Source organism: Podarcis raffonei, chromosome 4 (genome assembly GCF_027172205.1).
Source record: "Podarcis raffonei isolate rPodRaf1 chromosome 4, rPodRaf1.pri, whole genome shotgun sequence".
Taxonomy (NCBI): domain Eukaryota; kingdom Metazoa; phylum Chordata; class Lepidosauria; order Squamata; family Lacertidae; genus Podarcis; species Podarcis raffonei.
Genome location: NC_070605.1, coordinates 57587597 through 57612648, shown reverse-complemented (window position 1 = coordinate 57612648; position 25052 = coordinate 57587597). Strand labels below are relative to the sequence as shown.

The 25052-nt window shown below is 40.4% G+C and overlaps 1 protein-coding gene across 7 annotated transcripts; it reads right to left on the bottom strand.

The window, feature by feature from the left end:
- On the bottom strand, positions 1-23689 carry PKNOX1 (PBX/knotted 1 homeobox 1). Of its 7 annotated transcripts, XM_053386815.1 has the most exons (13): positions 23601-23681; positions 16955-17045; positions 15307-15394; positions 12834-12964; positions 11425-11596; positions 9381-9551; positions 8986-9063; positions 6814-6913; positions 5921-6018; positions 5691-5819; positions 3463-3539; positions 2672-2844; positions 1-1580 (listed from the first exon to the last, which is right to left on the bottom strand). In XM_053386815.1, the coding sequence occupies exons 3-13, from the start codon at positions 15355-15357 to the stop codon at positions 1369-1371; spliced, it is 1392 nt and encodes a 463-aa protein (XP_053242790.1). In that variant the 5' UTR covers positions 15358-15394; positions 16955-17045; positions 23601-23681; the 3' UTR covers positions 1-1368. The 7 variants fall into 7 exon arrangements, with proteins under 7 accessions (XP_053242790.1, XP_053242789.1, XP_053242792.1 ...); XM_053386814.1 differs by lacking the exon at positions 16955-17045 and having other exon boundaries at positions 23601-23689; XM_053386817.1 differs by lacking the exon at positions 16955-17045 and having other exon boundaries at positions 12834-12961; positions 23601-23689.
- Positions 23690-25052: the final 1363 nt, after the last annotated feature.

Here is a 25052-nt window from a genome sequence, read left to right as displayed (position 1 = left end):
TGAAATGTAACATTAGTTTATACGGAACACAAATCAATGCTTAACAATAACCAAGACCCCATTAGGGACTGGGTCCTTCTCACATCACCACTTTATGCCACAATAGGCTGTACCACTATGGGATAGCAGAGATCCATAGAATATGACATAGGCATGTTTATTCAATTTGGACTGTTTTCATAACCTTCCAAATAGGAGTACTAAACATTTTTCTCATGCTCAATACAGTCATCATCCCAATTCTTAGAGAATTTATAAAAATATTTTACTCCGATAACCTGATAAGGTAAAAATAAGTGTTTTATAGCAAATTATGAACAGACTCACTAGCTATGAGTAGAGCTGCTAAGTTGCAATCCAGAAATCCCCCTTGTACCATTAAATCTACCACTGAATTGGGACACTCACTGCTTCTTTTGCCCATTCCACTTCCTTTGTTGCCCTCCCCGCCATCTTAACCCCAAATATTTCAAGTAGGATTCCAGCATGCCACAAGGCAGGTGGATAAAACGACAAGTAGCAGCTGTGTCAGTGACAAAATCCAAAGGTACAGGGGGAATCTAGGGTTTCCACCGAACAACTAAATGAGAAATTAAGTTCATTTTAAATGCCATACATTCGTTACTGACTCACACGTTTCCACTTTCTTTTATGTGTTTTGTTGCCCATTTCAGACTGGCAGGTTTTTTTTTTTTTAAGGTGCAGAAGCATCTTTCAAATCTACATGGCTAACTTCATAAACAAATCCCAAACACTAGTCTGACATGCTTTACATTTACATTGTTAAACCACCTAGAGTAATCTTAAAATGACAGGACTAATTGCATAACTCTCCAGGAGACTGAAGTACTTTCAAATTCTCCCACCAGGGCAATTTCATATGTCACAAAACTGCAGCAGAGATGATGATAGACAACAGCAACCATTGAGTAAGATGATGATTGTGTGATGGGTATATATTTAAACCCATGCTAATGTAAAGTTAACTCACCCACGAGGCATCCATCATCTTTCCCTCAGGACTGCAGTCCCATGACCCCCCCATTCCCTCATTAGGGGAATCTGGGATCAATTTTGTGAGTGAAAAAATTACCCTGAGAAAATAATGGGGTGATTATGTTTTTTCTCTCTCTCTCTTAAATTACTAGAATTTCAAAACCAAAACCAAAAACAACACATTTGAAAGAAGTTGCTGCACCTGTAAAGACACTCTTTAAGCAGACTATGAAATACAAAAAGTGCACTCTTCTATATCTACATATAAAACATATTAGAAATAAAACTTGTGTAAAATGTTTGCTGTGCAAACTATAAAAAGTCAGTCAGTCTATTGTTTTCCTATATATTTAGGCCAGATTCTCTTGCTTCCTATTGCAGAGAATCACTGTTATCCAAGACCAGCCCACTGATGTTTGTGGTTGAGAGGTCTGCTCCGTCATCTTCAGTGCTGTCCACAGATTCATCCTCACTTTGCCCTGCCATCATGACTTGTTGAACAGCCAAAGTAGTACCATCAGACGAAAGAGATTGCAGACTGTCTACATTCATGTTGACTGGGGCTGTAATTGTTACAACGGCTCCTGAGAATGGGGAGGAAAAACAAGGGTCCAGTTGGAACAACAATTCAATTCTTTTACAAAATCCACAGTTCTTACTCTGAAAAACCTATTAATGAAAGCCAAAGATCTAAAAATTAAAAGTGAATGAAAGTTGAATAAGCTATTTGAAATATCTTTCTTCATACAAGTAATTTCCATACAAGAGATGTCAGTTTTAGTCTATTGAGATTTCTGAGTTTTGAACATCTTGGAACACGTTTCTCATTTATCTTAATAAACAGTGGGTTTGTGCTTTTAAAATCGGGCTGCCAATGAAAAGCAATCCCAAAGCTGTTAACTTTTAAGGCTACAATTCTATATACAATTACTTGAGGACAAAGCCTCAGTGAACAAAGTGGAACTTGCTTCTGAATAAACATGTGTGAGGCTGAAAGTGTGTACCAGACACAGGAATGTTTAACCACATTGAGCCATTACAGACCTCTGTTTATATGAATGGTGCCGGTACATAGGAGGGAGAAATAATCCAATTTGGCACATGAATCATGTGATCCATGAAGAACTGCTGCTATGCTAAGGGCATGTTCCTAATTGCCTGATCAGTGCTGATGGAGGGAGCTACAACTGGGTAGAGGTGTCCCTCTACTTGGCTCCAGTGGGCTCCACTGGCTGCAGATGCCTATGCTGAAAGCACAGCTGATTGGGCAGTTACCTCCAGCAGTATTCCCACTGGTGGTAACTAGTGTAGCCCTCCAAACAGGGTGCTCCAGTGCTGAAGCAGGGCTGGGGATGAATCTGATGGATCCTCAGCAGGCCGACTGCCAGAAAAGAGGCCCAATCCAGACCCACCCCCTGCTGCACCATCCTGGAGCTGGCACGGCAGAAGAGGATACTGTCCCCAAGTCTGCCTTTGACAGTGTGAGCAGCAGTGCTTCAAGTTGGGGGTTAGAATTGCTCTGAAATCCATTTACTTCAAGGGTTTATTTTTACTAGAGAGATTGCACCCTTTTCTTTCATACAAACTGTTTGTGAAATCGTCTGACAGGCTCAGGAGAGTCTCTAAAACATCCAATTTGCAAAGAGTAAATAAAGTAGCTGAGGAATCTTCTCACCATCTGACATTGTAAGTTCATTTGATTGATGCTGAGCTACTCCTGATGCAATGGAGTCTGGCCAGAACCTTTGAACTGGTCGATTTTGCGCTGTTTTCTTCTTTGTTTTTGGAGTTTCAGAACAGCTGGAGTCCAACATTGGCTGAAGAATTCGTCTTCTAGCATTGATAAACCTAAAATGACCAAAAATGAATCTTATGAAGACATCCTTAAAATCAGACTCTCTATACCCAAGCCCAGTGCTGAGCAGGAACACACACACACACTTGGCTGTTACAAAGGGAGTATGATTCTGCTGCCTTTGGTGTGGTAGAGAGTTCCCTGCGGGGAGCTTTCTGGCATACTGAAATTCAGTGCTTAGCAGGATCGCTTGCCTCCACACAACATTAGTCAATGTGAAGGGAGGGTGATTCTGCTTGGTCCAGGTGCTCTGTGTTTCTCCTGTCCTGTCAAAGGAGAGGAGTGGGGAAACAATCACTTTGCCAGCCCTTTGTTCGGATCTTCCCAAAGCACAGAACATGGGCCTGATAAAGTGGTACCAAAATGCAAATCCTGCACAAGGTATTCTCACAGCTGGGCAGGACAACACACCTGTCAATCATGTGGCATACTCACTTGTCAAGGATGATTCCAGTAAGGATCTGGCCCATGACCACCTCTGCCCTACATCAATCCCGTCCAGTTTTAGCTTTACATAGCAGCCCAAAGGAAAATGCTGTATATTTCTATGTGACTTTTCAACATAGGTGAATTTTGTAACACAAAAAAGTGGCATATTCGTTGTATCTTACCAGTTGTTAACCTGAAGTAATGTCAGATTGGTTTGTGCTGCTATCTGTTTTTTCTCATCCTCTGTTGGATATGGATGCTACAGACAGGAAGGGGGATGGAAAAGTTATAAGAACTTGCTAAAGATATGCAATAAGCACAATACAAAAATCTGCAACCATAAAGCAAAAGGAATACAATTTAGTGTGGGATTAATTCTATGCTAATTAGATAATTTCTGACCAGATAAACTAATTTTTGACAACACACGTCACAATGATTTCATATGTGTAGATTGAAATTGTCATTGTTTTATGTAATATGTTGATTTTATGACACCGATTACAGATAATTATTTATTACTCTAATAATGAAAGGAACAATATTATTTAGACTCCTACTTCTGTGAACTTATAATACTCACTGCTATTACAAAAACCAACGCATTCTCATCCCTAGTACTCCAATTTCTATAGTCTCTGGCGCTAGTTCCCAGAAAAATTTTATTCACAGGTAAGGAATTGAAAAAGACTGCAAGGGAAAGGAAATCTACAATAACTTCAAGGATTCTGTCACCTGCAGGGATCTCCATACTCTTTTTCCTTTGTACTTTTTAAAAAACGCTTTAGTCTCAATTTTTTTGTTGCTATATTAACTTTTATGAAATCATAAAATGAGCTAGCCAGTTTCCCCCAGATGTAATGAATGTATTTTTTTCCCAGAATTCTCACAGAAAATTTAAATTCCCTTTCTTTTCAGCATAATAGCTGGCAGACCAATCTTTGCTGATATCCCTGATCGATTGACAGTTACTGGCCCAGTTTAGGCATAACTGATAAGACAATTAGTAATTGGGTGCAATATAAACTGAGATTATTAAAATGCTTAGCACAGTAACAGAAGAAGTAGATAGCAAACTGTCAAGCATTTATTATTTAAATGGGTGCAATAAAAAACATTCCCTCCCAGGAAAAAAAGAAGGCAAGTGCTAGCTTCAGAACATCTTTAACCTAGCTCTGTGCAAATCTAATATCCAGTGAAGTCATGAAACCTAAAAGAAGGCCAGAAAGGGCTTCAACATCAACCTTCAAATGTTAACCAGGTTGACCACTACATGATTTTTAAAAATGAAATAACAATATAACTTTATCCTTAAATGTCCATGTGGGGGAGGAGATTATTCTCCCAGCTGTCCTTGCTAGATGGCATGATCCTTGGGGAACACAGCATGTGATAAAGCTGGATTTATCACATTGTGTCATATGGTAGGGATGAAATACCGTGTGGAGTTAAATAAAAGCATTACCAATTAAAAATCTCTCTTGTAGATTTCTTGTAGAAACATAGCTATTTCTAGTACTATCTATAATCTACTAAGTACAGTAATTCTAGTAATTTATCAGGAACTGTTAAGAAATAATACAGACCCATTTTTGTCTCCTTTTAGTATCATAAGATGTTATGCAGTACAGTTCAAAAGGGAATACTGGACCACATATTACATTTAGCCATGCAGAAAGTTCAAGCTATTTTAATACCTTTGGATGAAGCCACCAGCACTGGTAGCTTGTTACATATATTGCTCTATCTGCTAGAGCTGAAAATACTACTGCCTAAACAGCACAATTTGAGGGGATTGAGTATAATAAATTTGATCATGAGTAGATGGACTGTGGAGCATTCCTGTTGAGCGTTCTTCCCCTACCTCCAAAAACATTCAGCCAAAGGGACTGAATTCTTTACAAAAGTACATATAACATGCAAATTAAGAAGAAAACCTGTAAAAACGTTTGTCTGACCTTTCAGATCATAATGTAACTTACTATGCATGTAGGTATTACAGAAAACATGTGTGACCCTAAGCTAACAACGCCCCTTTTGAGAGTGTGGAGTGCATTTAGTAAGGCAATCTGCACAAAGAAACATGCTACTGCATTCTAGCCCCCTAGGAACTGTTCAGATTAACAGAGATATAAATATATCCCTCAAAGGACTACTGTTCAAGGGAGCACAGGATTAAAAAAAATCCTCAGCATGATGTAATAAAACCAAAAATATCTCTAAAATTTAAGATCACAAGGTTATATAATAGACATCTACTGAATTTGAGCCTGATTCAACTCTAAATACCAAGTTAATATATTCTGAGTAGGTAGTTAAAAGCTTCAGATTTTGCCAAAACATTTCCCCCTCATGCAGACAGAAATGATCAGAACAGTAGTGATTCCCAAATCACTGCGATCAACCTTACCCCTATGTGCTGGAAAAGCCAAGACCTCATCACATTTGTAGCATGCTTTGGAAGAACTCCTCTTTTATTTTTTGATGACCCGTCATCTTGATGCAAGATGCTTAAATCTTGGTTTAATTGTAACTGGAGCTGCACAGAGATTCAGAAGTAGCAGGCAGTTAGTAACACACCATAATATTACCATGGTTTTTTAAATATTTCACTAAAAATGCTTATAATATAAAACAAACCTGTGAATTCTGGATCCTGATGGTTCCAGGTGACAAAGCTTGTGTCACTACTTGACCTTGAGGTGTGACCACAGTCACTGGCTGATACACCGTACCACCTTAAAAGAATATTATAGCAATATTACACTACAGCAAAGGCACAGTATGATGATAACATTTTCATATAGATGTCATTAAACAAAGAAAACAATAAACTATTTACACAACACACAAAACTTACTTTAAAACTTCGCTATAATTTTAACTTCGCTATCATTTTACATAAGCTTGTTTTTTTTTTAAAAAAAAGAAGAATAGACAATTCCATTTGATTCACCTTTCCATGCAGCCATTATTGTGAAGATGCTAGGCCAGCTGGTTGCATAATAATTTGTATTTGAATAATATAAAATAATAATGTTTTCATCAGCAGCCATTATTATTATCACTTATTAAATTTGCATACTGCCCTTCATCCAAAGATCCCAGGGCTACTCACAACAGAAAAATAAAAAATGAGGATACAAAAAACTTAATAAAACAAACATTCCACATGGCTGCTTCAATAGGAGAGCCATAAACATGGCCCATTTCATTGGTTTGGCTCCCTCCCTCCCATAACTGTCTGCTTCAGTCAACCTGGTCATTTTATCAGTTATTTTGTATGCATTTGTATTGAATGTTCTCATTTTCCTCATCCTTTCCCCATCCTCCCCCATTTTTTATACCATGCCTACCTGCTTATATGCCATTATTTTAAATTGTAAATGACCTTGACTGCACAGGCAGAAAGGCGACATATAAACATAGTAATCAAAAAATCATCTCAAGAATTCCTTTTCTTAGTCACTTAACAGACACAAACTACATCTACGATGAGCGCAGTGTTTGAATTTTTATTCAGTGCTTCCTACCTGCAACGGTTGCCATAGTTACATTTCCCTGCTGCAAGGCTGATGCAGGTACCATAATCCCCTGGGGACTGAGCGTACCTGTGATGGCACTTTGAATTGGCTAGAAATAGTAAACAACAAAAATTACATGAACTTATAACAAAGGATGCTCCTGTCACTTTAAGTTAAAATGGTACTGTACCAAATATGAGATGTTCAAAACATAAACCCGATGAGGATAATGATGATGTCATCACTACCAACCAGTATGATCCAAAACAGTGATGAAACTAGTATGAGAAGGAAATTCAATGAAAGGAGGTGGTAAATAACCTAGATATTTCAGTTTGACAGTATGTTACATTTATATTTGGTTTTCCAAGTGTGGGTTTTCTTCTCCACATTGGACCACCTATCAGAATATAGAACAGATATGCAAATTCTGGATCAGAAGTAACCCAGCTGACAGTGCTTATCCCATTTAATATTAGGCTAGTCACATGCTACTGTAATCAAAGTGCTTGTAAAAGAGACAATTGATAAATTTTAGTCAATGCACTACATATTTAGGAATTGTTATTCTACAATAATTTAGAATATCCCAACATTTTAAAAAAAAAAAGGTTATGCAAATATGCTTATGGCTGCAACCCTATTACCTGGAAGTACGTCTTACTGAACTCATTGGGACTTCAGAATAGACTTGTTTAGAATTGTGTTATAAGTAAAAAAAATATGGCAACCACATGTACAGTCAGAATATATATAACACTGTATTGTTGGGGATGAAATTCTAGCCCTTCTAAAGTTAATGCTAGAAAAATGCATGAATCCTCACAATTAAGCATGGTCAATATTTCATTGTTTTCCACAGGAAATGTAAAATTTCAAGCACTTAAAATTTGAACTTTTTGGATCTTTTGCAAACTTAAAATTTATCTGATTTATTGAGGTATCAGCCAAATCTACAGGTAAGTCTAGATGACAATGCAATTTACAATTAGTACATTGACATGGGGCTGGCATGATGGATGCAATGAAACACAATGAAGAAGTTCAAAAACATACACCAGTATCTCAATACTAATCGTGATAAACTTAATTTATGCCATGGAACTTGTGAGCAGATGTTGTCTGACTGGCTTCTAGGAGAGCTCTCATGGTATGAATGGTGAATGTAGCCATATGCTAAAGTTTTGAGAGGTGTGCTCTGAAATTATAGCAATTCTGATGGCATTTTGACTTATGTTCAAGGAAAAGAGAGGGAATGAACAAGATATGAAATTATGTACCAACTTCTGTTCCTCCAGTTACTAGCAATTCAATTTCAAAAATATAATACTTCTGTGTAGCAATTGGTTTTTTACACTTTCCAATAAATTAAACAAAACAGAGTGCCTGCATGGACACATTTTTCATTATAGGTGTTATGTATAGGAGGGCCCATAGCTCAATGGTAGCAGCGACGCGGACTTATAAAAAATATTGGGGGGGCCCGGGAAAGCTCATGAATAATAAATAAGCTCATGAATATGCAAATAAAGTGGCGCCGCCTCCTCGTGAGCGAATAGGGGAGAGCGTGCTGCGCCTATTAATCAGCTCCAAAGGAAATTGGGTGGAGCTTTTGCTCGGGAGGGAGGGCAGGAGGCATGCAGCCCGCCCCCCCTGTGCATTTTGGGCTGGGGGAGGGGCGGCGATGGCGCTCTGCTGGAGGGGCGCCGGAGATTATTGGGGGGGCGGAGCCCCCCCAAACGAATTTTTGAGGGGGCTCGGGCCCCCTCAAGCCCCATGGAGTCGGCGCCTATGAATGGTAGAGAAAATATTATCCAAATGGTTCCAGGCTTAAAGTCTGGTATCTCCATAAAAGGATATAAAGTATCAGGTACCTGAGGCCTTATAACAGACTCTGCCAAACAGAACAAACAATTTTGAGTCCAAGAGATCTGAATTCGTATAACACAGCTTTTTGGCCCTTATGTGCATGGATGTGAGGAGCTTTATTTTATGTCCTGAAGCCTTGTGTATGTGATGAGAGAGCAATCACAGAACCCTATTTCTACATACAAATCACCACTTGCTGGGATGGGGCCATTATCTACAATGAGATGAACAAAGCCAACCCCCAAATTAGGCTAAGGAGGTAGTGCCAAAGAGGTGCAATGATAATCGTGTCATTTTTGCTCTACTGCTCACATTTTCTGGTGACTCTTTCCATGAAGACAGCTGCTCCAGCAAATCCAAGCTATCTCTATCATGTTTAAAGTTGCTGGACTGCAGACAAAGAGTTGATAGATTATGATCATTCTTTAAGAATTACATTTCCATGTATGCGACTACTAAGAAAAAGGGAGATCTTGTAATCTTAACAATATCACAAATCCTTAAAAACTGCTAGCTTGCCAGTCACAGATCATCTATTTGTAAATTGCATGGTTTACAAATTCAACCAATATTAACATAGTAATTTATATTTTATCTGCTCTTTCTTTGTTTGTTTTTAAAACTAATCTTACCTATCCTGAGTCTTTGGGATAACGTAGATTATAAATCAAATAAAGAAAATATATTTTAGTTAGCATGAAAGGTACCTGGGGTTGTACAGGTGAATAAGGACTCCCAGATTCTCCACTTAGCAGAGTTTCACTGTTCATTTTTGTTTTCAGACAGGCAATATAGCGACTACAGAAATCCTTACAGAGCTCATTAACTTTTTCTAGCTCAAGCAGATGAATTCGTAGAACCTGAATTGCCTTTACCATCTAAAAGAGGGAAAAGAGAAAGAATACAGAGACAAGTAAAAAAACCAATGAAAACAAATATTTGCATATGTCATTTACAGTGTGCTAAGTTGTTCAATATATGTTTGAGCTACGGTACTTTTTTGCTTATTTTCAACAGGGCTGTTTATAATTATTGTTGCTTTCTCCTACCCATATATTGTCTCAATGTGGAAAACTGTGTACTGTACACTGTTAACTGCTTGCACAAAACTGGGGACTGCCCACAGCATGTATAGGCTATATAAATGAATTTTTCTACACAGATCTGATTTGTGCAGATTATCATGTATGATGCAACCCTCCTATTTAGCCCACATTTTCCATTTTTCTTCTTATGCAAGGCTACAAGTTTCCAATGAACAACATGCAGAGATTTTCACATACCCAACTTCCTTATGATAAGTAGTTGAGCTGATCAGAAATAGCAATATGCATTATCTTCAAGTGTCAACTCAAGTACAATCAGACGTGCATTTGGCACAAAGCCAACCACTCAATTTATTTTACTTGTTAAGAAAATGCAGCCTCAGAGTGGCTTACACTTACGGAATAAAAATACAATAATTAAAACATAAAATTACAAGATGATGCAATCTACAATCAGTGGCAGATGAAAAAGTGGGAAAGAATCAGGAGTAATCAACACTAAAAGCATAAAAGGCATAAAAGAATAAAAGCTCTGAGTAAAAAGGAATCACAAAGAGCACAATGAAAATCCACTTGCACAACAGGACTTCTGGTTTCTCATCTTTATCCACTGCAGCTGCCCACGCGCCCCAATCTTGAGCGGATTTTGAGGCTGTGTGGAAGGATAGAGGAAAGTAGAAGCCAGGGGCGTAGCTAGCTGCTCCGGCACGCGGAGCGGCGGGAGCGGGGTGATCCACCCAGGGGGGCGGGGCGATCTGCTCAGGAGTTGGCGCAGCGAGCTGCCCACAGAGTCTGCCTGGCGGACACAAGCCCCATGCTGCCATTTCAGGCAGTGCGCGGCCCCGAGCCACCACTTCACTCCCAGGAGAGACGCGTGGCCTGGGTGCGCTGCAAGCCAGGCCTCGCGGTAAGTGCCGCCCCCCCCATGGTGTGCCATTTCATCACCCCCTCAGGGATGACACCCAGGGTGGTTCGCACCCCCACTTCCTACGCCCCTGGTAGAAGCCATATTCCACAAATGGATGTTCACACAAAGGAGAGAGTTCAATAAGCAGACTGCATCTCTGAATGGGTTCTTCGCCTGGTCACTACCTGCCCCATATCAGAAGGCAGTGGCACCAGGAGAAGGGCCTCTGGAGATAAGCTCAATATTCAGGGAGCACCTCTGTTGCCAGAATCAGCAGGCACAAAATATCATGAAGTTTCCACTTAAGGAACTACATGCACAGCAAAGAGCCAATCAGGGCTCTTTCAAGCAACCATATTAGATCAAATGGTTTGTTGAGATGTAAACCACAAATCCCAGCTGGGTGGGTGGAGAGAGAGGAGGAGAATGGAAAGAATTGAGAAAGTAGTGGAGGAGGACAGCAAATTAAATGCAAACAACCAAAACCCTACAAATAAGAACATCTGACTCACTGGAAAACATATCGATATGTCAAAAGAGTCTCATGAAGCAGACAGATTAACTGCAAACAAACAACTATCTAAAAAAAGAAGCTAGCCAAGTTGATAATGTGCTATGTGATGGAGGAGCTTCTGTCAGTAATACTGACAGGGAATGTCTGCTGCTACTAAGGGCTGTAAATTTCAACTTCTTTTAGTTGACATTTCACACTTCAGTTTTCTCAGTATCAATTTACTTTTTTTAAATATAAAGATTTTATAAATAAATTGATATCTTACCTAAAATGTTTTTACTTACTAGATTATCTGTTTCTGGATCTTCACAAAAAAATGGTTTTCCTTCCTTCTCCTGCTTCCTAACAAAGTTTTCAATATCTACATCAAAACTTGCAGACGTTGTGCCTTCTGAGCCTTGTGTGGATTGTTCACATTTTTCAAATAATAGTGCTAATAAGGGGAACAGTGGATGTCTAGGAATAGAAAGACAAGCAAATTGTAGGTCTGTGGAAATGTCTATGTGCAAGTTAGTTTGATGAAAAATTCTGAGCAATCTGGACATTGCATACATACAATCCTATTATTTTAGATTATTACATTAGTATTACATTTAATGTAATAAAGTTACATTTGCAATTACTATGCTAGGATCGGAACTGAATATACTGTGATCTCCCTTATTTGCTCTTCTTTTTAGCATGGATCAAATACTGCAACTATAGAGTCATTTAAATATCAGTGTCATCCCCCAGTTTGACGTAGATGATACTGATGGGTAGCTTGAACTATTTGGTCTCACTTACATTTTTATCAAGCTTTGTTCAAATAAAGACCCTAAAAAGCCTGAAATTTAATACAATTATTCGTTTTAAAATAAAAAATAATCTAGTAGGGATGCCATTCTTTATTTTCATAGATTGTAACGATGTAGCTCTAACAGAAAGCAAGTTTAGACATATATAACTAAATACAAAGACAATAAAAAGCTTTGCCCTGAGATGTGGGTCACAATCCTGAACACTTAAGTATGTTTAACGCCAACAGAAGTTAGCAGAACTTGCTGCACAAGCCTTCTGCACAAGGCTTCTGTCCTCAATAGGGCTTAGTCTCTTGTAAATGTATAGATTTCAGTCTTAAGCATGAAAATATGTATTAACCATCTCACAGTAATTAGAAAACACCAAATGTATGAACTTCTTGACAAGTTACAATACGTTGGCTGATTTAAGCTTAGGCCTCCTCTTCTAAACTTATTCTACTTTCTGAGTCCCCCAACCTATCACCAACCTCCCTAGCTGCACTGATATGTGCAACAAACTTTGGACTAGGCACTAATTCAATACTGGTATTAGGAAGGGAAAACAGAACAAGTTATATTTGACACCTCCTAAAACCACAAATAGGAAAACAGCATTAGTACAAAGTAGCAGCTTTTCCCAAGTCAATGAATGGGGGAGCAGTTGCCCCTACAAATCTAATGAGGATATTCTAGAGAACTCTAATCCCACCCATGGCTTGGCTGGTGAGGGGGGAAAGATGCATCAGCCTCAAGATCTTATCATGTCCAGAACAGTGCGTGCCCCCTTCCACATGCTCCATGTCTCCTACACACACAAGCACCACCCCATGATTTGAGAACCACCCCATGACCTACTAAAGAGAATGATACATTTTACTACTAGAAACAGCTCATCTTGTGAATACTGCTACCTGTAAATAGCCTGCTTATCTGCATCCATCGGAGTCTGGGACTCTACCGGGGAAGGACTCAATCCTCCTGCATCTGCTTCCAAGCAGTTTGGATCCTGCTCAGTTTTTAATTCTGTTACTACTTGCATCTGCTGGAAAAGAAAGATGCTTTATATTGCCAACAGCATAGATTCACAACTAAATGGTTCATTTTCTAAGCAAAGAGAAAGCCAAAGGCCTAGTAAGTTGCCAGAAGGTTGGTATGACTTGGCAACCATACAAAAAGAACAAGCATTTAACAAACAACTCATTTAATCCTTGCAACATTTGGAGGCAGGAAGATAGTGGAAAGGTCACTATAAGTTTGACTCCCATTAGTAGGTTTCTTTTAGTCAATTGTCTGTTACAGAATCCTGCGTTTCATAAGCCAGCTATTTTTGGATAAAGCTACACATACACTGCTTCAACAAAAATCACTTTAAGAAAGCAGACCTTGAAAACATCTGCAATAGGCAAAATGTCATTTGCAAATAGAAATTATCATTAGAAATAATTCTGTATGCTACACATTTACTTGAAAACTCAATAGAGCTCATTTCTAATTAAGAATGTTTAAGATTTCAGGCATTATTTTGGGCACTGGAGCGCATATAATTCTTCAGAGATATTGCAAAGGAAGGACCATTTCACAATTATTGTATGAAAAGCATATAGCTTGATTTTTAGGTGTTTCAATATTAAATGTTTCACTGTTTGTTCTGTACTGAATATAAATAAGGACTTTTGTATATATGTTAAAGAGTTTGTGAAAAAAATACGAGAAAGATCCAGTATATCTACTTTTTGATAGGAAGTTGCAGTTTATTATGAATTAGACTAGTTAGTAAGGGAAATAAAACAATCTAACTGTAGGACTATGGTCACAATATTTTCTTCTGTCCAGGAAATCTGGGGAGATACTAGTAACTCCTAGCTGCAGCTCTGCACCACGCCCTTGTACTGCTGTGGAAGACTGGGATAGGTTAAAGGACTACTGCTTCACAATTTGCACAAAGTGAACATTATGCTCAAATGTTATTACCCATCTTGTAACAAGCTGAACAATTTGAAAAATTAAGAGACAGCTAAGTAAGTCGTGAAACCATTAAAAGCAATGCCAAACGAATGCAAGAAGGAGCTATTTAGGTGCTTTTTCTGGAGTTGCTGAACAACCCCAAGCATATATAAAATCAAAAGTAAACTAAGGATGGAATCCTATGCACTCTTACCTCAACAGGACTTACAACTGAACATATATAACATATATGATTGCATTGTAATTTGTTTACAAATTTCAGGGGATAGTACAATAGTCACTTCCACTGTAAAATCAGAAGTACTGTATACTGTAAAAAAGCCACTCTAGAATCACCTAGAAATTTGTTTATGGCCACATGCTGTGATATTTTCCTTAAAGTCAACTGATACAACTAAACAAGTTAAAAAAGACAACATAACCTCATCAGGTGCCTAGACGCTTCTCCCCACCCCACCCGTTATTTATTCAACAAAATAACCACTAGTAGTCAAAATACCACATAGATAAGTACAACATTATATGGGTGACAACCCAAGCAGCTAAACAAGTTCAAGTTCGATAGCAACGTTTAGGCAGTATTTCACAAAATAATTGTTTGTGTACATGTGTGCGAGAGAGGGGGGCTCAATGACAAAACAAAATAAAACCTGGTTCAGCAAGTTTAGAGCAGAAGCTCAGTGGCTGAACACATGCACTGCATGCAGAAGATCCCAGCACTGCCAGTTAAAAGCATCAGGTAACAAGTGATGGGAGCTATCTTTGTCCGACACCCTGGAGAGTTGTCTCAGTCATAACAGGCTGTACTGGGCCTATTCTGACACGCTCTGTGGTTTGCTCTCCCCAGGAAGAGATGCCCAGAGTCTTCCTCGTTAATCTTTAGGCACCATGCCAAGTCCTTTTTCTTTATCCGGGTCTTTGGTTAATTAATGTTACCTCCTATGGTGATGCTTAGCTTTGAGTGGGGTAGGTAGGACTTGTCCCTATTAATATAATGCTAGATAAGCAATTTATGTATGCTTTGTATTGTTCATAGTTTTATATTTTTTCTGGTTTTGAATTGCTTTCATGTATTTTACCTTGGCAAGTCACTTTGAGAAATTATCGTATAAAGCGACTGATAAATGTAATAATAATAATACTAATAATATCAAGGAATCAATCCTAAATAATTTTTGCTTCTGAAAATTCCGTTGTTTCCTACCTTTCTAGGAAGCAGCTTAAGAGCACTAGAAAATGGGCAAAGGGCAAGCCAGTGGCGTGACTTAGATACCATATCAAAATAACAGCAGAGGAAAAGTAATATAGATCGGACAGAAGTAGTTTCATGTCTTGGACACCATAATTATTTAACATATTATTTTTACCTACTATGGTGCACTTCATATTTTTCATTTTTTTATTTAAAAATGTTCTTACTTGTTGCCCATCTTGATAGTTGTCTATAGTTAATGTCTGCGTTGCCATCATGGTTACTTAGGGTTCTTATAAAGTCAAATCATCATACCTTAGGGGGGGAAATCCAAAAAGGTTAGTATTTTTACAGTATTTTACAAAATACATAACTGACATCTGCATGTGCAGCAGCAGAATAGGGGCAGAGGGGATTGAGAATGCAATCACATGTATTTGCTACACCAACCTAAAAGACCTCAGGAATGTTCTCAAACCCTTTTTGACAAAAGCACTCAATCATATTTGCCAGAAAAAGTGATAAATGCAATATGGTTAAGCCACTTGATCTTGCTCTTTATTGCAATGAAGAGTTGCACAACAAATGCGCAATTAAAATAACAAGTTAGTGGCACAAAATAAATGATCAAACTTTTATATATGAATATCATATAGTGGTTTTACTAGCAAAAATAAAAATGTCAAAAGGGATATATGACAAAAGAATGCAGGACAATGAACAATGCAAACCCACTGTGAAAATTTTTGTTTTTCAAAATATTCCCTCTTAAGGAATATTTGATACTGGTCGCAGTCACAAGACCAGATGGCAAATACCCTGAAGTTAGATCTCTTTTTACATTTGGAGGTTATAAAGAAAGTTGAAAATCATCTAGTAGCTGCACTAAGGAACAATTATGATAATTTTAAAAACAAATGGAATCTCTCACACAGGACACATATATTTTTCGGTGGCTGCAACAAGGAATAGCAACTATAAAACTCCTGGCATTTCTCACATAGAACACATATAGCTTTCCTCATGTGTATATGCTACACAGAGGTGGTGTCTCTTTGTATGCCAAAGAGAGCATTGAGTCCAGCAAGCCAGAAATCCCAAAAGGGGCAGACTCCTCCACATCATCATTGTGGATGATATTACTAGGCCCCATTAAGAATTTGGTACAGTGAGCTGCTTCTTTTTTTTCATACACGTCGAGCAACTTTCCCTAATGTGATGCCCTACAGTGTTTTGGAGTACAATTGCTATCAGTCCCAGCCATCATGATCAGTGGTGAGGGATGATGGATGGGTGTTATAGTCTAAAGCAGGCATCCCCAAACTCGGCCCTCCAGCTGTTTTGGGACTGCAACTCCCATCGTCCCTAGCCAACAGGACCAGTGGTCGTGGATGATGGGAACTGTAGTCCCAAAACAGCTGGAGGGCGAAGTTTGGGGACGCCTGGTCTAAAGCATATTGCAGGAACAGGTTTGGAAAAGTTGATGCAGCACAACCTGTGTAAGCTGGGCTACACAAAAATACAGCCTGGCATCAGTCGTTTCTCCTACTACAGGGACACTTTTTCTCCTGCTACATATTATATCTGTGTACATTGTAAGGCTTGGTGTACAATCTGGTTCGCAGAGTCCCTATGGATGAAATAAGCAGCCAGTTTAAATGTGTGAATCAGCACACAGATGCAGGCATACACAGCCCTTGAGGATATACATTGTGAAGATATATAATCTGTGCACTAAAAATGCAAAGATCACTCACATGATGCATCAGATACTGCAGAAAACATGCAGGAGACGCAACATGGAGACTTTTTACATTAGAAGAGCATAATTTGTTCCCAAATTACTAACTGCAGCTATGCTGGGAGAAGTTTCACCTGAAGAATTTCTGATGGTCAGGTTTATCTTCCTTTGCTTATTTTCATATGCATTTTCAGCAACAAGCAGAGAAGCCTCCATTTTTCTTCCCTAGGCAAGCAAAATAGCATAGAAAGCAAGCAAAAACTTATCATTCCTTTGAAAACTCACTCCCCACCCTGCACACACACGTTCAATGGGGATAGGAGTGGGCAACAAGCAGAATGTTGTCAAATTTGGAGCCACAAAGAGCCACAAGAAAGTCACATGGAAACAATCTACATAAAATACAGGTTGTCAACAACAAACAGCACTTGCAACAGAGGCTCTCAAGCTTTTCAAACACCAGGAAGCTTCATTGTCCAGCACCATTGCTATCAGGCTGCTTTCATCTGTATCCATCAACGTGCAAAACATAATCTGTGGCTCTCATGAGCTTGTTTCTCAACCTGTTGACTAAGCATGGTCCTGAAAGTTCTCAAACTTTAGAGATAGAAAGTAACCATCAGAACTACTGTGTCTACTAGTTTTACACAAATCTTATTGATGATGTTAGCTTATTAACCAGAAAGATATGTGAAGCAAATGCTCCAGTTTTTAGTTTTGTTGTGGAAATGTACTTCAAACAAATCAATTTTGGGATAGATAGGGCTCTGTTTAAAAATATATATACATGCCTAAGTTCTCAGAAAGTAGCCTTTCATTTACTACCTCATACTGGATTAGAGAATGTAATGGAGACACGTAAGGTCATGAGAGAAGAGATTCCCAAAGGAATTGCAATCTATTTTGTTAGTAGCTCCTCTATTTTCGGCAGTCTACCCTGGGGACAACTTTGGAAGAAATCTTGCAATCCTTAGTGTACAATTTCAAATGGTAATTTCAAAAAGTTGCTGGCTACCCAAAGCAATGCTTTTTTTATGGGGGGACGCCGGGGTACACATACCCCTAAACATTTTGTGAATCTAAGTTTGGCCTCATTGAGAGGCAGTATTTCAATGAGTAGGAAAATGAGAGTACCCCTAAACATTTTTTTAGAAAAAAAGCACTGACCGTAAGAGATTAAAACCCCTGGGCTGGTTCTAGGGTGAGGATTTTCCTCAGCTAATGAGCTGTTTTTTTATTTGCCAGCAAGGACTGGGTAACTGATTTCATATTTACTCTATAAGAGTTATGGTACTTCAATCACAATTTGCTACAAGTAACTGAAGTCTCAACTGATACATTAAACTGGTTTCATAATTATATTTTTTCCTAATTTTCTGTTCACTTGGAGTTCTTTTCTGATGAGTGTCTTACCTTGATAGCAAATAGACATGTTCACACCAAAATGATTTCCACAGTAAAAAGCTGATTGCACAAAACAACACAATACTATGGCATTCAAACACTAAATTAGGAACTTGAGCAACTCCTTACTACTAAGCATTTTGCCCCTTAACATTATCCAATGAGACTTATAATAGATTTGACTTTTCAGTGGGGTCGTCTCTAGGATATATGACCTGCAAAACGCACTTTAGAAAAACTGTTAAGCATTTTGCCACTTTATATTTCACTAGGGGTCGCCCCTCTGCTCATTCCACTTGCCCTTACAGCATCCCCTTCCTACCCCATGCAATTACTATGATCACTTTCCACCTTCCCAAACCCATTTCTGAAGCCACTTTCTCCTTCACTTCTGAGGTTCCCTTTTGCATCCATTTTCACCTTCATCTCCCCACTGCCTTTGTGCACCCTTTTGCACACAAACCACCACCATGGTAACCTCCTGCATCTTCCTCTTCCCAGACACTTTTACCTTGCATCCCATCATGAAGTTACCACCCCCTTCTATTCTTCAAACCCTTTCATGCCCCTGCTTTAATCTTCAACAGCTTTACCATACCTCTCACTCCCTTGTTTTTTTACAACCCCCATTGCACCTCCATTTTCACCTTCACCCCTTTCTGTCATGGTGACTGCTATTGTGCAAACTGCCTTCTTTTTTGCTCCCCACCTCATTCTGCATGCAAATCCAGGATTGTAATGCAATACTACTAATCCTGCAAATGGGGCTGCACAATGTCAGCCTTACAGTAACACAGATTATTAGATCTGCTCCCCAAATGCGAGCTTTTTGGTGATGTTGGATGTGTATGTACTCTCCTTTCACTATGCAGAGGTGTAGGTAGGGGAGCACTGGGCGCCACACTGTGGGGGCAGCACTTACCATGGGGCCTGCAGCATACCTGAGCCACGCGTCTCTCCTGTGAGTGACACAGTGGCTTGGGCACCTGCAATCTGACCACAAATCTTGAATGAAGAGATCAATAATAGCAGAGTGTAGAAATTTAGATATGGGAACCAAGCTGTGCACACATTATTGCTGAATAATTTCAGATATCATAATTGGCATTCAGCTTAGCCATCTACATATGCTTGCTGAATAAAACAGTAGCAACCCAAATTAAAATTACTCCTAAAATTACTCTTGCAAGTCTGAATTCATCAGAACTTAAAGGTACAATTATGCACAGTTGCACACTAAAATCAAGAAATGTTTTCCATGCAGCAAGCACACAAGCAGTATTTCCACTGGGCTATTACACTGGTAGCCTAAGGATGGAAGAAGCAACACTGCACTACTTCCGGCCTGGGATAGACCAATACAGTGGAAAGTCAACAGCATATTTATTCACTCAAAGGATTTATAATCCACATTTTGAAAACATGCTCCACAGAGGAGCTCACATCTAAAAATACAAACTTGAAATACAGCATATACACTATTTAAAATAGCAAATTTTAAATACTAAAGAAGAAAAAAACTTCAACAGCGATAAAACAATAAAGCTCAGTGAGACCTGTGTTAAAACTGCATTTATAACCCACTCTGTGTCATTAAAAGACAAGAGAAAAAATGTCTTCAAGACCTGTTTAAATGACATAAGGGATAGAGTTTGCCTTCTTAGACTTTTTATCAGCCTGGTTGGTTTTGGGCGCTGAGTACCTGAGTAGGCCCTTTAATTTGGATTTCCTTTTGTGGGCAGGCTAGCATGGTTCATAGAATCAAAAAATTATAGAGTTGGAAGGGACCCTGAGGGCCATCTAGTCCAACTCCCTGCAATGCAGGAATCTCAACTAAATCACACGTGAAAGATGCTTGAAAACCTCCAAGGAAGATGAGTCCACCACCTCTTGTAAGAGTCTATTCCACTGTCGAATAGCTCTGTCAGAAAGTTGTAACTGATGTTTAGTTGGAATATCCTTTCTTATAACATGAATGCATTAGTTCAGGTCCTAGCCTGCAGAGCAGCAGAAAACAAGCTTGCTCCATCTTCCATGTGATAGCCTTTTCTATATATTATGTTGGAAGCCATCCAGAGTAGTTAGGGCAACCCAATCGAATGGGTGGGGTACAAAATTATTATTATTGAAGATGGCTATCATATCTCCAACTCTACAATTCTGTGATTCCTCTCAATCTTCTCTTTACCAGGCTAAACATATCCAGTTCCCTCAACTGTTCCTCATAAAGCTTGGTTTCCAGACACTTTATCATGTTGGTTACCCTCCTCTGCACACATTCCATCTTGTAAATATCTTTCTTAAATTGTGCTGCCCAGAACTTGACACAGTACTCCAGGTGTGGTCAGGACTATTACTTCCCTTGATCTGGACACTATTCTTCTGTTGATGCAGCCTAGAACAGCATTTGCTTTCTTTGCTACTACATTACACTGTTGACTCATGTTAAGTTTGTGGTCTACTGAGCCTTTTCACTTATATTACTGGTAAACCTAGTGCCTTTTCACATATATTACTGGTAATCCAGGTGGCCTCCATCTTATACTTGTGCAGCTGGTTCTTCCTACCTAAGTATTCACTCACCGTTATGGAGGGAATCCCGTTTATTTTATTTTCCTCCAATATGCTTAAATTCAGCGTGTTGCCACATCTGATCTGAGACCTACCTAAGTGTAGAACCTTACAATTGTCCCTAATGAAATTCATTCTTTTAGTTTGGGCCCAGTTCTTCAATCTGTTAAAGTAATAATGAATCCAGATTCTATATTCAGCTGTATTGGCTACCCCTCCCAGTTTGGTGTCATCTGCAAATTTGATGAGCATCCCTTCAACACCTTCATCCAAGTCGTTTATAAAGATGTTGAACAATGGACCTAGGGAGAACCCTGTGGCCGCTCCTTTGTCCCTTTTTTCCCCTGAAGAGGAATCGTTAGTGAGCACTCTTTGGATTTGGTCAACCAGCTACAAATTCACCCAACAGTTACCACGTCCAGCCCACATTTTTTAAAGCTTTTTTTCAAGATAACACACTGGCAACCAAGGTAAGTGGTACAAATTTGGTGCAATCTGTTCTGACCTCCTAGTCCCAACTAGTAACAGGGTAGCCATATTTTGCACTGCTGAAGTTTCTAAATCATCTTCAAATGCTGCCTCATGTAAAGGTCATTAACATAATCTGTACTGGGTGGTAACAAGAACATGGACAGTGAGTCAAGTTCTGACCTCTCTAGATAAGGTCACAGTTCTATACCAGCCTCGACTGATTAAGAGCACTCCCAGCTACTAAGGTTATGTGCATACTGGCAATAGCAACACCAGTCTCATTCCCCAGTACAGGAGCATCTTTTGCAAGTATTTCACATGGCTCAATTTATATGCAAATCTGAGATAGTTTTGCATACTAATCTTTCAGAATCTAGTGTCCTTGAGAATGACTCTATTCTCTTTATTCATGTGAGTCATGACCAAATGTCAATGTTTACTTATTAAACTTATAGTCAGGGTTCTGTACATATTTTTGTAATGCGACTCACAGTCCAGAATTACCGTAAATATCCTAAGAATCTTAGTTTCCCTTAAAAATATGACATTTCTGTTAGGTTTGCAAAGATAGGCTTGAAAGTATATAGACAATTCTTGCTAACATTGATGGAGCAGCTGAACAAGATTGCTGGAGTGCCTTTCAAATGGATTTCTTAATGTATCTACCATGCTCTCCCAAAAGTGACCAAGAAAATTATGCAAAATTAGCAAATCCATGCAAATCTGTTACATTTGTTTGATTTATACATGTCAAGAGATCAGCCCTTTTTTGGCACAGAATATACATTTATTTATATACAGAACTCTTGTATGTTGGTTTAGCACAAAACATGCATACTTCCACTTATACCATAAAACTCGTAAGAATTGTAGACAAGGGCAACAGTCAGTTGCAGATTGTCAGCTTGGTGAGGAAATTTCTCCTAGCCTCTGAATTTGAGTGCCTGCAAACCAGCACATATCCTTTACAATTTGGTGTTTTTCTTAAATCCCAGCACTGTTGTGTTACATATACTGCTTCCTCCTGGTTTTCAAAAATGAATTGAAGGGATGCCCAAGAGAAGCTCTGAAGCAATTTTTTCTTCAATGTGTTTTTAAAAGACAGCCGTTACGATTTAAAATTTAAATCATTTTATTTCTTGGTTTCTTGATTAATGCATTTGAACACTGGAACCTGAACAGGGTTATAGGCAATGACCTAGTGCAAGAATAGTGAACTGGCACCTCATGATGTTTACCAACATCATAATCAAGCTGAGCCTGGAGAACATGATCACACACACTTTTTTTTTTTAAAGTGGTACTTGCATCAAGGAAAATGTCATACTTTCCCAGTTCTGTCAGAAGTTGGCACTTGCACTTTCAATGCCAGTTCCAAAGATATCTTTTCCCATATATAGCCAAGTAAAAAACTGCTAACATTTACTCAGGGGACAGGTGGATGATCTGTTGTTTTAGTCCTTTCTATCGTGTATGGGTGTATTTACGTCTCTACCACTATTCTTTTATGTGAAATACATATTCCTGACTGAAGGCAGGTCACTAAGCAAACATCTGGGGAAAAAGAAACGCTCAGAAACCAGGAGGCGGCAAAACGCCTCACGTTTATTAGCAACAACCGGGTTACACATAACGACAATTCCCATGGATTTTCCCAACACTTAACAACGCTGCGTACCCGCCCGCCCCCCTCCGCCCCGGTTTGTGAGGTGAGGAAAAGGAGGGTTGTTTGAAAAGACGAAGGCAGGCTCTTCCCTCACGGGGAGGGAGCCCGAACCGCACTCGAGGAAGCAAACGGACGCGCGGGGCGACCACCAAGCAGCTGCCACAACCCCCCACCCCCACCCCCGGCTCTCCCCGCCGCTTCCGAGTCCACAGGGCAGGAATGTCCCCGAAAATGGCCCCCTTTTAAATACCGCCCTCCGCGCCGCCTCGCGCCACAAACAGCTGTTGCCCTTTCCCTCCCCCCCATACCTACTCCACCCCCTGAGGCGCGCGACACCTTCCCCTTCCACGGAGGGAGCGCGCGCGCGCACGCGCCGCCTCCTACAAAAGCCAACGGCCAGTCGGCGGCTGTTCCAGAAATTTCCTCACTCCCCCCTCCCCTCCCTTTCCTCGCGCCTGCCTGCCGACGCCCCTAACCCCCCCCTCCGGGTAGGTTACGGTGCGGATGCCCCCGCCCCGCTATTCCGTATGGCGGGCTCGCCTCCCCCCACTCTGCCCCACATCCCCGGGCCTGTTTGCGCGGCGGAGCCAAGACGGCCGACAGCGGCGGCGGGCGCGCCGTGATGGATGGCTGGCTGGCTAGGAGCAGGTTTGAGTGACAGCGCTTACCTGGGTGCCAATCTTCGTCACACTGACAAGCGGCTGCAGCAATCGGGACCCGCACCGCCGCGACGCGCGTCACCACGCACACACGGCCTCATCCAATCGCCTGCCGCGCTGCGCCGGACGCCACCGCGCTGCACCAGGCGTCTCATCAATATTCAGCGAGGGAGCGGGGCACGTCGTGTTTTTAGATACGCCCACCGCGACGCACGCCTCGGTGAAGGGGCGGGGCGGTGGCAAAGGTGCCGCCCTCGGGCCTCCGCGCGCGGCCGCAGCATGCTTATGAATATTCATTAAGTGGGCGGGGGCGCCACGCACCCCGCTTCGGACGCCCTTTCCCGCTTCCTTTAGTTTGGTCTGGAGGGACTCGGAGGTGGAAGGGGTGCCTGAGGCGGTGGCGTCGCGGGTGGGGCGTCGTCGGCAAAAGGCTCCGTCCCTTGGGAGCCATTTAGCCCACAGGCCGAAGCCGCGCGTGACGTCAGTTGCCTTTCCCTCAGTGGGAGATGGCCGAGGCGAGCCCCGTGGGCCGAGATGCGAGGGGAGCCCTTGGCTGACCAGTGCCGTGAGGAAGCCGTGAGGAACTCTTCACAAGGAACCCGCGACTTACTTCGTGCTATTCTCTCACTTACTCTACGTAAGAGGTGGATGAGCTCTAAAACAGTAATTTTTTAGTAAAAATGGAAAAGCAAAACAGGCGCACATCGCCCGCCCCCCCCCCACCTTTCCAGTATTTTTAACTTGCGGCTTCAGTTATTGGGAAGAAAGCAGGGTGGCGATCAGCAGTACCGGGCTGTTGGTTGTGACTTTGCCATTCTTTATTCGGATCGTGTTGCTCTTTGGGAAGCAAGACCACTGAAAACGGCAGAAGCGTGGAAGGATTGCGGCCCATCTCTACTGAAAGAGCTACTTGCCCTTTATACAGTAGTTCGATAAGAGGTAGTTAAGGGGCTGGGGAGCGATACATAAAATTTTAGGAGCTTAACTAGTCATACTAGTTTCTGCTTTTGATTGGGATTTTTATATTTTAACGTATTTGCATCTTGGCCTTCCCCTATAAAAACTTTGTTAGAGAAAGGTTACAAACATAAGAGTGAGTGAAAGCAAAGCATGGGAAACATCTCTGGAAGCCAACCCTTCGCTACTTTCGCTTCCAGCCTTCTCTGAGCTTGAAAGAAGGTGGGGATAAAAGAAAATGCACACCCTTGACATGTTGTATATCTGGCCTCCTTAGTTCCTGTTTTACTTTCCAATGAATCCTACAGAAGTGAATCTGTGCTCATATGAGAAAATAGGCTGTTGCCCATAACAGCTCAATCACAACTAGTTCTTAGCAGAGTTGTGTAAACTACAAACATTTGGTAGACATGAATAGGGATCTACCTACTTATATAAACATTTAGTTTATATAGACTGTTGCTTACCTTGAGCCTTCAGGCATAAATTGGGTAGATTAATAAA